The 14,473-nt window shown below is 40.3% G+C and overlaps 1 protein-coding gene across 5 annotated transcripts in view; it reads right to left on the bottom strand.

Moving 5' to 3' along the window:
- Window positions 1-14,473, bottom strand: part of Stk39 (serine/threonine kinase 39) — a 271,845-nt gene that overhangs the window by 90,784 nt on the left and 166,588 nt on the right. For 3 of the 5 annotated variants that reach the window (XR_007834539.1, XM_051184544.1, XM_051184542.1), the window contains exons 13-14: window positions 13,962-14,024; window positions 11,323-11,390 (exon numbers count right to left, since the gene is read on the bottom strand). Coding sequence is in view for 3 of the 5 variants with exons in the window: in XM_051184544.1 (XP_051040501.1) it covers window positions 11,323-11,390; window positions 13,962-14,024 (131 nt within the window). In the remaining 2 variants the exon portion in view is untranslated. The remainder of the gene's footprint in view (window positions 1-11,322; window positions 11,391-13,961; window positions 14,025-14,473) is intronic. The other 2 variants (XR_007834540.1, XM_051184543.1) reach the window with 1 other exon arrangement.

Here is a 14,473-nt window from a genome sequence, read left to right as displayed (position 1 = left end):
TATGTTGTGTTATAAAAAATAAGATGCTTATGTAATGGTATTTTTAAAATGTAAACCCTGTAAGAACATGTATTTAGAAGACTATTTCCTTTTGTCACTAGATAATATAGAATGCGTGATCTTATTTTTCTCCTTTTTATGGTACTATGGAATAAACTAAAGACCTCATGCATGCTATGCAAGTGTTCCACACCTGAGCCACACCGCCTGCCACTTACTCCTTTTGTTTTCATTCACTTTAGAGGTCTAACTTTCTCAGGTGACCATATATGGCTTGAAAATAACAGTAACTTTTTAAAAAGTCTACACTTTGTTTATTGCTAGTAATATATGGACTCAAAATCTTCTGACTCAAATACATACATACATACATACATACATACGTTTTAAATTGGCATCTCACAGTCAGTTTTAATCTTCTATTTTGCTCTCTTTACCCTACCAAATCTTTCTGAATATTAAACCGTTCTTCATTTATTGTGTTTACTAGCAGGTGAAATTTGTATATGCAAAACATGACACCCTATACTACCTTGCATCATATATATTTACATATCTCCATATCACATCACCAAGACACTGGATTAACATAAAAACCCAGATGCCTGACAGGCTAAGCATAATAAGCTTTAAGACACAGGAAATGCACCTAAAAGCTCAGATCTTCTTTTAGTAGCCAGTGTAGATCAACAGGGAAAAATTAAAACAGGCGAGTGATGGGGCATATTTTTGAAATTACCTAACACCACAAACACTCACTGACTGACGTTTCAATCATCACCTTTAACAACCCCAAGGAAAATATTTTCAGGTATTACTGTCACAACATTAATGATGAGTTTATCAGGAAACATTGTTAAAAGAATATTCACAGAGAGTGTTAATGAGGAGACTGAAGTTTTAGCAGTCCTACTATATATTCATTTCTAAATAAATGCATGCAAGGCAGAACTGAATGAAGCGCGGCCCAAGGGTCAAGTGGAGAAGAGGAGTGATGTATTCAAGAGAGGGAGGACCAACACTATTTGTGCTTAAAGCAGCAGTTCTCAACCTGTGGCTCTTGACCCCCACAGGGGTCGCATATTGGATTTCACATCAGGTCACCTATCCTGCATGTCAGGTATTTATATATGATTCTAACAGTAGCAAATTACAGTTACGAAGTAGCAATGAAATAATGTTATGTTTGGGGGTCACCAAACATAAGGCACTCTATTAAAGGGTCTCAGCATTAAAGGCTTTACAGTGCTGGAAAATTACTACAGGACTTTGGGCCCTGCACTCTTACCCATGAGAGTCAGTACCAGTAGTGATATTTTAACAGTATGATGATGAATGATGATTAATCAAGACAAAGCATATAGCAAGTTTATCATAGCATCTGGCACACTTGGTCATTTTGCAGGATGCCACTAATGATAAGCAAACATACAACAATTTCTCTGATTCTCAAAGAAAAGAAAATATCTGAACAAGAACACCCAAAGTTAAGTAAAATGGCAAATATATTTCATACTAGGGAACTGCATTTCTAATAATTTGCCACCTACAAAATAATACATTATCACTTTATTGAAAAGCAAAAGTAGTCTTGTCAGAAATAATGAAAGACTGCAAGTCACTTACCGAGGCCAGCAGCCTAACACTGCCCCTAGATGCCTCCTACCTATTACTCTGCTCAAAATGGAGCTACTGAAAAGCATAAACACTGGTTACTATGGGAACAAGCAAAGCAAAGATAACATCCAGACAAAAAGGCTCTCGCCTACTACCTACTCCTAACTAATCATCGCTCTCCTTTTTTATCTGTTTTCTGTTGCGTTTATCACTTTCTACCTTGCATTAGAGTCATTTGTGCAGAATCCGATCTCTCTGCCTAGGAGGAGATCTCTTGGAGGGGAGAAACCTTGCCTTATTCATCTTTGTCCCTTCAACAAAGCCTTGCACAAAGAAGGCAGTAAATAAGAGGTTTGGTGAAGAGGGAAGCAGAGGGCATGCAGTAAAATGCTATGCATAACCAAGCACAATGCCCATAGTATTTAACCTCTGGGGGAGAAATTCATCAAGGCTCTTGGCCATTTGACTGGAGAATTATGCAATTAACCCTATTTCACCAGCTGGAAAACTAACTAATTACTCCTGAACAATGACAAGATGAGAAAAAATTCTGGTGTACTCATGCTAATACAGTGACCAACACTTTCTAACAAATTAGCATTTGTTACAAAAATCATAATTTTCTAAGTGTATGTCCCTACAGTGAGCCTTTTAGTGGGAAGATTAAAACACTAAGTCAAAGAGGTAATGATCTGTTATACTTTAGAGTTTCTGTTAATTTAATCATTCCATTCCAGAGACTGCCTTCCCCCACAAACAGGAAGCTAGCTAGTGTATTCAGCTGGGGCCTTGGCTGGCCCATCAGGATCTGATGACATTGCTACATTAGAACAAGCTGAAATCATTGTGATCAGATTAATGGGTCATATCATGTTAGAGAATCTACATACACCAACTGCTGTAGTTGACTTTTACAAAACTTAAAATGCAATCTACACAGCTGAGCTGACAATATATGAACACAAAGTAATGGACATATTAACACAACTGAAGAGCTTGTCATTTTTACAAATTAATGACTTGATTCTGTTTTATGTCAAATATGCAATCATATTTAATTGTCTCCTTTTTTAAAAACTTTATCTGTATGGGTGTTTTGCCTGCACATATGGTTGTACACATGTATATGGTACCCTTCGAGGCCAGAAGAGGGCATCACATTCCCTAGGACTGGAATTACAGAGAGTTCTGAGCAACCGTGTTCACACTGGTTCTTGAACCTGGGTCCTCTAGAAAAGCACCTGGTGCCCTTAACTACCTTTCTAACTACAGTTGAAAGAGATCTTGCCTCTTTTCCTAGAAAAGACAATGCATTTCGTATCAGTATACATACTATTCTTTTCACATTGCTCGCTCCTGAACCATACCTCCAGCCCCCATGATTACTTGTAAAAGGATTTATACAATTTTATTTGTGTGGGGGTGGAGATGTGCCTGTGGAGATGAGCATAGGCCACCAGATCACCTGAAGCCAGATGTCCAGGTGGTTGGGAGCCAACCAATGTGTATACTGGAAACCAAACTAGGTTGTTTCAAGAGCAGCAAGTACTTTTAATCACAGAGCCAACAATTCAGGCCCTTATTTTTATTTAACTAAATGTACACTAATGACAAAATATTTATACATTGTTACTTGACTCAATCAAAAATCAGTTATAACCATGTCCTGACAGCATGTGAAACATGAGGTAACATTGTTGGAAGCACCCTCTTGAAGTACATCCAAGAAAACTTTCTGACCTTGTGCCATACTCTACCATACATATTTTATCTTATGTTACATATAACATACAGAGAAGAAAATATTGGTAAAGTGCATACAGGAAAAAAAATCTACATTTTACCCAGGTCCAGTATTTGACAAAGGGACCAAGGGTTTAAATCTATTTTCTCAATCTTAGAGTATAGTGCATTAGTTTTAAAAGCTAAATAGTATTTTTCAAGGGAAAATTGGACTTTTGTGTCCTTGGTCTTTTGTCTATGAACACAAATGAATGAATAAAAGAGATATACACTACAAAGACCCACAATGCACTTGTCTTTTCTTGTTGAATGCACCATATTGAAGGTAAAAGATTTCCCCATTTCCTACCCTCAGAATAGAGAGGAGCTTTTCAGGAGAAGCTGGAGGAGGCTGAGAGGTACACAGGTGAACAATGTTGATCTTTTCTGAGGAAGGAGAGGAAGCTGATGGGCACATGGATGTACAATGAGGAGAGAAAGCATGTTCCTAGCAAGTCTAAATAATTTTTTTTTCTTTTTGCCAAAAAGGCAGACTGACCTTATAAAAGGTAGAGCTATCAGCCATTCACATTATACTAGTTAAGGATTGATGAAAGGCTGGCTTGAACTGAAGTCTCCCTCCCACTAGATCTTGGAGTACAACACATGCCACATGCCACATAGCCTCAGGGGACAAGGACAGCAAGCACATTGCTGATCTCAACATACCACATAGACCAATGATTCAGAGTGAATGCGTATATGCATATGTATGAAGATATGTGTGTGTTAGGATTTCTATTGCTGGGAAGAGACATCATAACCTCGGCGGCACTTACAAAGGAAAACATCTAATTGGGGCTGGCTTACAATTTCAGAGGTTTGATCTATTATCATCGTGGTGGGAAAGTATGGGCAGCAACGCAGGCAGATATGACGCTGGAGAGGTAGCTGAAAGTTATTTATCTTGATCCACAAGGAGCAGAAGGACACTCTGTACCACACTGGGTGCAGCTTGAACATGAGACCTCAAAGCCTGCCACCACAGTGACACACTTCCTTCAACAAGGCCACGCCCACTCCAACAAGGCCACACATCCTAATAGTGCCACTCTTTATGGGCCAAGCACTCAGATATGTGAGTCTATGGGGGGCTGTTCCTACCCAAACCACCACAATATAAGTATATACAGATGTGCATACACACATATTGGAAGCTATGAGACATGGCTATGACACTGAATGATGCTAGCATGACATTTTTTTCATCTAATAAACAATTAAGAACAGCTGTCCACCTTGCTATCACCCAAGATGGTTCAGGATACAGTTACCTGGACCAAAAGGTGATACTGAGGTTCTAGGAAGAACAGGTGTGAAGAAACTGCATGGCAGGAACCAACACTGAATGAAGGGGTTTGATTCTCAAAGAACTGGTAAGAGGTTGGGTCTCTGGGAGAAGCTGATGTGAGAAGGCATCACAAAAGCCATCTTTCACATACTAGCACTCAATGGCAATGTTTACTTATTCAACAGTCTCTCCAAAACTGTCACTCTCAGAATCACTGTGAAATTTTTGGTATTGAATTTTGAGACAAACCTTTACCCTATATCCCAGGCTACCCTCAAACCTGTACAATACTACTTCTTCAATCTCCTAATTACTAGGACTATAGGCAGAAGTTACCATACCAAGCTCCCACAAATCCTCTGAAATGTTAACATTTTCTATTTTAATCACTTAATTTTTAACATTCTCTCCACCATCCCCTTCACTCCCTCTCCCTTCTCCACCACAGGACCATAATGTCTCTTTCAAGGCTATGCAAAGTTCAGAGTCATTATTCTCAAGCGATGCCTAGACCAGCCAGTCAATTTTACTCTTCTACTCTACCACACAATTATTTTCCTCTTTTCTTTTTCCCCTATATTTCTAAATGATAACATTCAGTATTTTACAAAGAAATAGAAGCCACAGAGGATTTGAACCATCAAACATACCAATCTCTGGACATCTCTAATCCACATGCTCACCCACTAGTGCCTATAATGGCTGCACTCACTATCTAGTACATAGTTCTCCATTCTCCTGTCTAAGACCAGCTTGTACTCACCCACTGACATTACTCCTGCTATGTTCCTCCTCTCAATCAATGTTTCCTTCTTTCTGGGATCATTTTCATTAACTTAAAAACAAACAACAACAAAAACCCTTTCCCATTACTTCCATCACTCCATTCTCATCTCCTTGCCCTGTGCCTTTAAAGAATCTCTAGGTTGAATTGCCTTGACAAACAAAATCTGTCTGTTCTTGTGGTCTCACAGACCCCTTGCCATTGTGTCTTGAATTCAGTATTCGCCTCATCACTCCCCCTAAAGCAGTTTTGAACAACATCATGAGTATTCCATTCAACTACACTTGTTTTCACTGTACTTCATATTCTAATAGTAAATGACACATTTTCTATTTGCTTCCAGGACCAACTCTCTCCTGGCCTTTCTATTTTTGCTTTTGTTTTTGAATAGTACTTCATTAGTTCGTTGAAAATTTCACACAATATATTTGGATCATATCTACAGCTCTTCCCTCATCCACCCCCACCTCCTGACCCACCCGCCTCCATGTCTTTTTTCAAGCTCACAGAGTCTCAACTCTCATCAGAAGAGGTTCTTTGTGCAATCGATGTCAATCACCAGAGACCCACAAGTAGTAAGTGCGCAGGGAATAAGGGACTGTGCACTGCTCTGCTGCAAGTGCCCCAAAGCAGGAAGAGGAGGTACAAAGAGTGTCATCACTCACTGCCCCTTACACTGAAAGTTTTCCACGAACAATATGGGGACTGCATAAATGAACACGCAGCAATTGTGACAATATGCACAAGACCAAACAAGCCAGAATAAATCTCAGCAGAAGGCAGATGGTAAACAAAGTCTCACTTTGTCCTGATAGGACTTTTGTTTGTTCTCTTTCTTCCTTTCTCTCTCTCTCTCTCTCTCTCTCTCTCTGCTGTTGACTTGACTATCAAGACAGAATTACTAGAGAAGAACCTCAATTAAGAAAAAGCCTCCAAAGCTAGGTGTGATGGCACACACCTTTAATTCCAGCACTTGGGTTGCAGAGGCAGGTGGATCTTGGTGAGCTCAAGGCCAATTTGGTCTACATAGTAAGCTCCAGATCAGCCTGTGTGCTACATAGTTAAGACCCTGTCTCAAATAACAACAATGAGGTGGGGAGGTGTCTACCATGCTGCCATGGGTACGTCTGTGGAGGTAGTTTTTGATTAATGATTGATGAGGAGGGGCAGCTCACTCTGGTGCGTTATCTCTTTGCAAGTGACCTCTTTTCATATAGGAAAGCAGACTGAGCAAGCCATGAGGAGCAAACCAGTAAGAAGCACTCCTCCATGATTTCTGTTTCAGATCTTGTCCCCATGTTCCTGTCTTAGCTTCTCTCAGGGGGCAATGGTCCTTGAATATGTAAGCCAAATAAACCCTTTCCTCTCGAAGTTGCTTCTGGACATAGTGTCTTATCATAGCAACAGAAACCCTAACTAAGACACACCTCCCTCCTTCCCAGTTTTTGGATTCTTACCTTGGTTATCTACTGTCCCAGCCCTATGCACTCCTCTGCCTTCCATTGCTCCCCAGATGCTGCTAGCCACAGTTAACAGATTCAATGTCAAGCATCAGAAGTTTCAAAGACAGTCCCTGAGCCCTGGCCCATGAAAGCATACAGCCTGCCTCCATATTAGGCTTAAAAGCCATCTTATTATCATTAAAGACAAACTAGGCTCATTCCTGTTTATGATTAAATCTGTTTCTCAAGGTCTGTGCTATGTCCCACCTGTAACCTTAACTACAAACATTCTGTATTCCTGTTTCAGGAATCAACAAAAGTTTTAATGACCATCTTAAAATCTGACCTTGGTTTCAAAAGGTTACTATGACTACTGCTATGACTACCTTGATATGAACACCTTACAACCACATCTCTGTTTCAGGAGGTAGTTATGACTAACTTGTTATGATTATGTTCTGCTCCTGAAACCCCACCTATTTTGCTTGCCAAATCCCACGTTTGGAAACCTCTACCCCAAAGGTATAAAAACCTCATTTTCCTCATATCCAAGGATGACCTCTTGAACCTCATGTTTAGTGGGAGGAAACTCCTGTACACAGATAAAAAAAACCTTCCTCTAATTAATTTGGCCATGATGATTTGGTGGTCTTCCTCCTTGCATCTTTGGGATTAAGAGCAACTTGGCATATGGACATGAGCATCTAATAGACTGTACAGGCTTAATGTGCCCTAAACAAAATTTTTGAGTCTACCCCAACCTGAAACTCCAACTCTGTTTTCCATCTCAGGAAATAAAGACTATGCCTCCACTATTTTCAGTCAAAGGCCAGGGTAATCTAAAAAAGAATCTTACTGTCCCATTAGTCACCACCCTCTCTTGTCTGATGGAGTCCTAATCACTGCTGACACCTGCTGAGGGGCCCTGTATGCCATGCTGTATTGTTTCTAGTGGTCTGTGGCTCTGCATGTGTGGCTCATGAATGACCTTTGCCTCCCAAGTCCCTGACTCCCATCTGTTCCTGCATCATCTCTACACTTCCAGACCTAGAACTCACTAAGTAGTTTATGCATGGGCTTTCCCTGGGCCTAGCTCTACTTATGCAGCTACTGCACCTGCCTAACCTTAGGCGGGCTAGATTCTCACATTAGACAGACAACCCAGGAGAGAAGCGCACATGCTCAGGTCACATCACAAAAGCACAATACAAAACTCCCTTTAAATGAACTAGTCCTATAGAAATATTCTCTTACGAAATCTACCTAGATGAACCCAAGACAGTATTTAAAAGAATAACTATAAACCTCATCAAATAATTTAGTAAGTTTAAAGAAAACACGAGTACCTTATTAGTCTTAAAGATGATAACAAGAAATGCCTTGGAGATGTCCAAGAGAACACAAATATATGGCTGAATCAAATGATAAAAGCAATTCAAGATTTTAAAACTCAATTCAATAAGGAGAAAAATCAGAGAGAAGAACTCAGGCTGAAATTAAGACAGAATTGAAAATCTCATCAGCCCAATTAGAAAACTTGGGAAATCCTTACAAACAGAATTGGTCAAGTAGATGATATATTATCAGTATTTGAAGATAAAGTAGAAGAACTAGAAAACTTATATTAAAAAGGTGAAATTACAAAAAGAAAAACACAAAGGAAACACACAAGAACTACGGAACACCAGAAAAAGACCAAATCTTCTAATTGTAGGTTTAGATGAATGCAAAGAAGAACAAGATCATAGAAGAAATCTCACAGAAGAAAACTTTCTAAGATTAAGCAGATATATACCTGCCTTAATGTTTCTACTGCTGTGAAGAGACACTATGACCACAGCAACTCTTATAAATGAAAGCATTTAATTGGGGCTGGCTTGCATTTTAGAGGTGTACTCCATGATGGGAAGCATGGTAGCACACAGGCAGCCATGAAGATAGAGAGATAACTGGGAGTTCTACATCTGGATCAGCAGGCAGCAGGAAGAAACAGTAACACTGGGCCTGGCTTGAGCATCTTAAGCCTCAAATCCAACCCCCCCCCCCAGTGTCACACTTTCTCCAACAAGGCCACACCTACTCCAATAAGACTTCAGCTGCTCCAACAAGGCTATACCTCTTATTAGTGCCAGTCAGGACTATAAACCTATGGGGGCAATTTTCATTCTAACTACCACAATACCCATACACACACAACACCAAATATACAGGGCCAGAAAATAAAATCTGCATAGCATATTACTGTAAAATTGCTAAATATATTCTCCATAAGGCAACTGCAGTGCTTGTTTTAAAGTTTTGCTCAGATCACATCACACTTCTGCTCACAGGCTGCCTGAACCTGTAACAGAGAAGGCAAAATATTCTTCAGAAGCTACACTGGCTACATGCCTGGGTGCCCACACTAACTCTGACCTCAGACCCTGCCATGACTCTTCCCACACTGGTTTCCTGGTACTTTTATAGCTGTTTATGAATGCTTCCTGAACAGAACCCTTACCAGTACCACTCACTCTGCCTCAAGGCATGATTCCTAACTTCTTAACAAGGATGTCTACATTCTAATGTGACCTTATTTGGGGAGATCTCCTAGGGACTGCAGAGATCTAGAAGGTTCCTAACAGTTCTCTTTCCTGATGTATGTAGGCTACTTCAGAACCTTCTCCCCTTACTATGAAGAAGACCCTGAATCCCAATGGGTAGGCAGAGTGCCCTGGGTTCAGTCTTATAAGACAATGGAGAACCCAGCAAAGCTGGCCCTGCACTTCTGACTTACAGACTTGATGAAACAGTAAGTGGTCATTGCTTTATGTCACTATTTGGGCTAACTTGTTCACAGCAATAGAAAATTAATGCACTTGTCTTAGTGAAGATTACTATTGCTGTGATAAAACATCACAACCAAAGCAACTTACAGAGCAAAGAGTTTATTTAGCTTATGCTTCTAAATTACTATACACTATTGAAGATCATCAGGACAGGGCAGGGTCCTGGAGGCAGAATCTGATGCAGGGGCCATGGAGGAATGTTGCTTACTGGCTTGCTCAGCCTGCTCTCCTATAGAAACCAGGACCACCAGCCCAGGTGTGGCACAATGGGCTAAGATACCCAATCACTATTTAAGAAAATGGCCTACATGCATGCCTACAGCCCAGTCTTATGGAGGCATTTTCTTGTGTCAAGGTGACATATAACCATTCAGTATAATACCCTCAAAATGCTCACATACATACATATATACATATACATATACATACATACATACATATATATCAACATCTCCTTCTTTTCTTTTCAACTGATGTAGGTTTTTCTTTTAGAAAACTAGACATACAATGGATGGAATTTGAGTATTTAAATCTCTACTCTGGTTCCAAAGGCAAAAACATGGATGGCATACTTCATTCTTTGGTGATCGCTAAAGCCACTAACTGTACATATTCCTCAAAGCTGATGTGCTGCAATAGTTTCACAATTTGGCTATAACGTCCACTCTAAATGTCACCAGGTACTCCTATGGAATACCCAGGAAGGTATATTGAAACACATTAAGCAGGGATGGTGATCACAGTAGCTCTTCTGGCAGGTAGAGTCTGCTAACTCTATGAGTTCAAAACCAACACTGACTTTCACTACAAACCCATTTTCCTAGCCACCACTGTGACATATCCATTAACCAAACATACTTCATGTGTGTAACTTTCAGGAGAACACATGGTTGCCCTGTTAACACCTTCAAGTGGGCTGTCTGCAATTAAGTTCAGCCAACTCTTCTTTCTCCTGAGATGCTACATCCTTAACAAAGAACACCAGCAAAGACAGACCTTTGAGTTTAAAAGAGTCTTGAAATAGAAACAGCTTTCATTCACCAGGCTATGGACTGCCAGGCGCCATATTTGTATCCATTTCCTACAAGAATGAAAGCGCTTTCAAAATATATCTGTCATTTCTCCACAGTGGCTGATCAAACCTGCCACTGAAAAATATTCTGAACAGGCAACTTGTAGTATAAGCATGGTTTATTTCTGTCAGAAACTGACTGCTGGAGTGTGAACGAAACTCATTAAAAATCTCTTACTGTGATCTTACATTGTTAAAAAGAAAAAAAAAAAGAAAGGAAAAAAAAGATTAAAAAAAAAAAGAAAAAGCAAGGGGAAAAATGTAATGAAGAGTATATAGAGCCTACAGCTGCTCTCAAATGGTGTTTCTCTTATTAATCATTTTGCAAGCAATGAAAGGAAGGAGTGTAATTAGTTCCAGGAATATGGCATACACTGTTGTTTGGGAAAATCACATAAGTTAACAATTTCATCTTATCCTAATATTATGAAAACTTAAAGGAGGAGGTCAGAATACTGTACTGTAGGAAAAACAAGTGGTACAATATAGGGAATAAAGTTATTTACCTTAATCTTAAAACAAGGTTGACTGCACAAGGCCCTTCTCTGTAGTCTTCATTAGCATTGGGTTGGCCCTTTGAAAAGAAAACAACACAGTGTTGTAAGTTTTCTTGGGGAAAGGATGGATAAAATCATAGTACCTCTTGATTCCTATAGCCCTTTCTGGAAACTTCAAAATCAGTGCTTATCCCAGCAGGTCTTCTTTGGTTTCCCACCTTTTTTAGAGGGTCAGAAAGCTGCTTAACTAAAGACAGGACTGTGGGTGCCAAAGCTCCATACAGACAGCCTCAGTCACAGGATGAATTCTGTGAGTGAATGGTATTGCTGCAGCTAGTCCATTATGGCCATCCACCTAAAGTCGCACGCTGTTGGTCCAGAGGAAAGGGCCAACATCCACTGGACAGTGAAGATGCACAAAGGTAAGGAACCTTGCCAGGGATGGTTGCGACACTTGTAATTCCAGTGCTCAGGCAATGGAAGCAGAAGAACTGCAAGTTTAAGTACAGCTTACGCTACACAGTAAGAACCTGTGTCAAAAAAAGCAAGAGGTAGGGATGCAGCTCACTGAAAGAAAACTTGCCTACCATATAAGGTATTGGGTTCTATCTCCAGACTATTCCTGGTGGGGGATAGGCTGGGATGACTTAGGTACATCAAAAGCAAGCAATAGAGGTGAACACAGATTAATCAACATTCAACCTCACTGTACTTCTCACTCATCATCCATCATGGATGTCTCTGTGACACACAATAGTCCTATGAATACCTGGGCCTGATTAGAACTCCTTTGTTGAAAGAAAAGAAAGAATAAAGAGAGCAGGTAAAAGTAAAGATTTCAAGTACAGCTTGGCTCTGCTGATAACCTGCTGTGCAACCATGGGCAAGTAATTCTCAGAGCCCATTGCTCCATTTACAAACTAGGCAAGCTACCTGTCTCAGAGGGTTGCTGGGAAAATAAGAGGTGTAAAAGCGAGTCTTAAATTATAAAATGTTAATCAAATCTGTCCCCTTTCCTGTTTACTTCCTTTGCTTTTGGACCCATACTTCTTCCTAATCTGTCTTTTACAATGAGGCTAACCCCTATGGTTCACCTCAGGGTCTTTCACTGAGTTGGTAGAGTGTCAAGATTGAAACCGAACTCTCTTCTGCCTCTGAGCAGCAGCATGGCCTTGTGCAAACCACTTAACCTCTGTATGTCTTTCTGAAGCTATAAAAGAAAAGGGCTAGCTGGTAGACCTCAGGGAGGCTTGCTGCAGTCGTGAAATTCCTCTGGACCAACACCTCCTCAATGTATAGCTACTACATAAAACACAAAAGCAGGTAAAATATAAAGACATATAGTCAGACAATAAAACACATGGGCCTATCCGGGGCTCCGTGTCTATGTCCTTCCTGGGATAGTTTCACCACCCAACACAATCAAAGCACAGGCCCTCCTGTCACACACTGGTTATAAGTATGCATTATACATGCACTGCACAGTCACTGAACTGTTATTTCAATAAGACAAGTTGTAGAGATGAATTGGCCCATAAAATTCAACAATAAAAAAAAAATCACCAAGAGAGGCTATAGAAATCCAATCAGAAGCAAAGAGGAAAGAATCAATTAACCACGGTATTGGTAGCTAGATTTAACAGATGTAAGAGTCCTTTTCTTCCCTTTGCTTCTTACCCACAGTACCAGTGATTTCAGAGGCACCTGGGTAATCTATTCCCTCTCAAAAGCCCATTATTTAGGGCTGAACATCTTGCCAAGGGTGGTTGATACTAATGATATTCTTTCTTCATATAAACTTTAAAAAGATGGATTGTGTTGTTTTTCTAAGCCCCCTGTCTAAAACATGAATGAAGCCTCTCTAAGGATAGCTGGGCTGGGCACTAGGCACTGATCTAGGAATATCATTAGGAATTAGGAATGATTTCATTGGCTTTTTTTTTTTTTGGCCAGATGTGTTTGGTTCTATCCTAGGTCTCAGGGTTATCCAGCAATCCAGCATCTGGTTCCTGGATATTCAGGTAGTATCAGAGGTCAGTTCAATCTTAAGGCATGGGCCTTAAGTCATTTGTTGACCACTCTCAGAAATTCTGGGGCAGTATTACCCCAGCACATTTTGAAAGAAGGACAAGTTGTATGTAAAAGGTTTTATGGCTGGCTTGATGTCCCAGTCCCACTCTGGAAGCCCGGCCTGGTTACAGGAAATGGCAGGTTCAGGATCTGTATCTGTCATTATTAGTAGTCTTCACTAGGGACATCCTTACAGATTCCAGGGAATCTACACTGCCTCAATTCCTTCCAATTCCAGTCTTCTCTTGCAGTACTCTCTCCATTCCCCACCTGTCTGATCTCTCTTGTTTCTCATCCAGCCTTGATATGAGGGTTTGTGCCTAGTCTTATTGTAACTTGTTATGTCATGTTCGGTTGATAATCCTGGAAGGCCTGCTCTATTCGGAAGGGAAATGGAGGAGGAGTGGATCTGGGGAGGACAGAATGTTGGGGTGGAGGGACTGGAGTTAGTGGATGGAGGAGAAACTGAAATCAGGATGCAATATATGAGAGAAGACTGAATAAATAAATTTCTTGAGTTTCTCTATAAAGCCATCTATAAAACATCTCAAAAACAAATGCTTGGCAGAAAAACCCACCTGAGAGTCATGCACGGAGAGGGATTGTATTTGCTCGGGGATGCCACCAGCGTTTACTGAGATCTGTTAAGAAAACTGACATTATGACAAAAGGAAGCCAGAGGGAGACGTCAGTCATTGGGACATTATATCCTCATAATTGGAGATGGCACTTCTCAAAAGACCTTAAGCAACAACATCTGGCAAAGTATGCTGCTGGACACCCTTACACTCCAGGGCTCACTTGTTCTACCATTGAGAATCTCATGGAGAAGGGAGAAGGGAGAGAATCTATGTCTTTAATAAGATCTGGGGTGACCCACAGGGTTTATGAGGAATAACATGCTTTAAAGGGCAACTTGATCTTGTAGCATCATTTCATCTAAGGTTTAGGGGACCTTAATGAAAGCATATGAAGAGTGAGCAAAACTTGCCTTGTACATCACTACATTGAATAATTTTTCAGCTTTGCATAAACAAGTAAGAGTTAAGTATAGTGAAAAACAACAACAAAACTGTTTCTCTAAAAGAAA

Source organism: Phodopus roborovskii, unplaced genomic scaffold (genome assembly GCF_943737965.1).
Source record: "Phodopus roborovskii unplaced genomic scaffold, PHOROB, whole genome shotgun sequence".
NCBI classification, from domain to species: Eukaryota; Metazoa; Chordata; class Mammalia; order Rodentia; family Cricetidae; genus Phodopus; species Phodopus roborovskii.
This window is presented reverse-complemented; position numbering and strand designations above follow the sequence as displayed.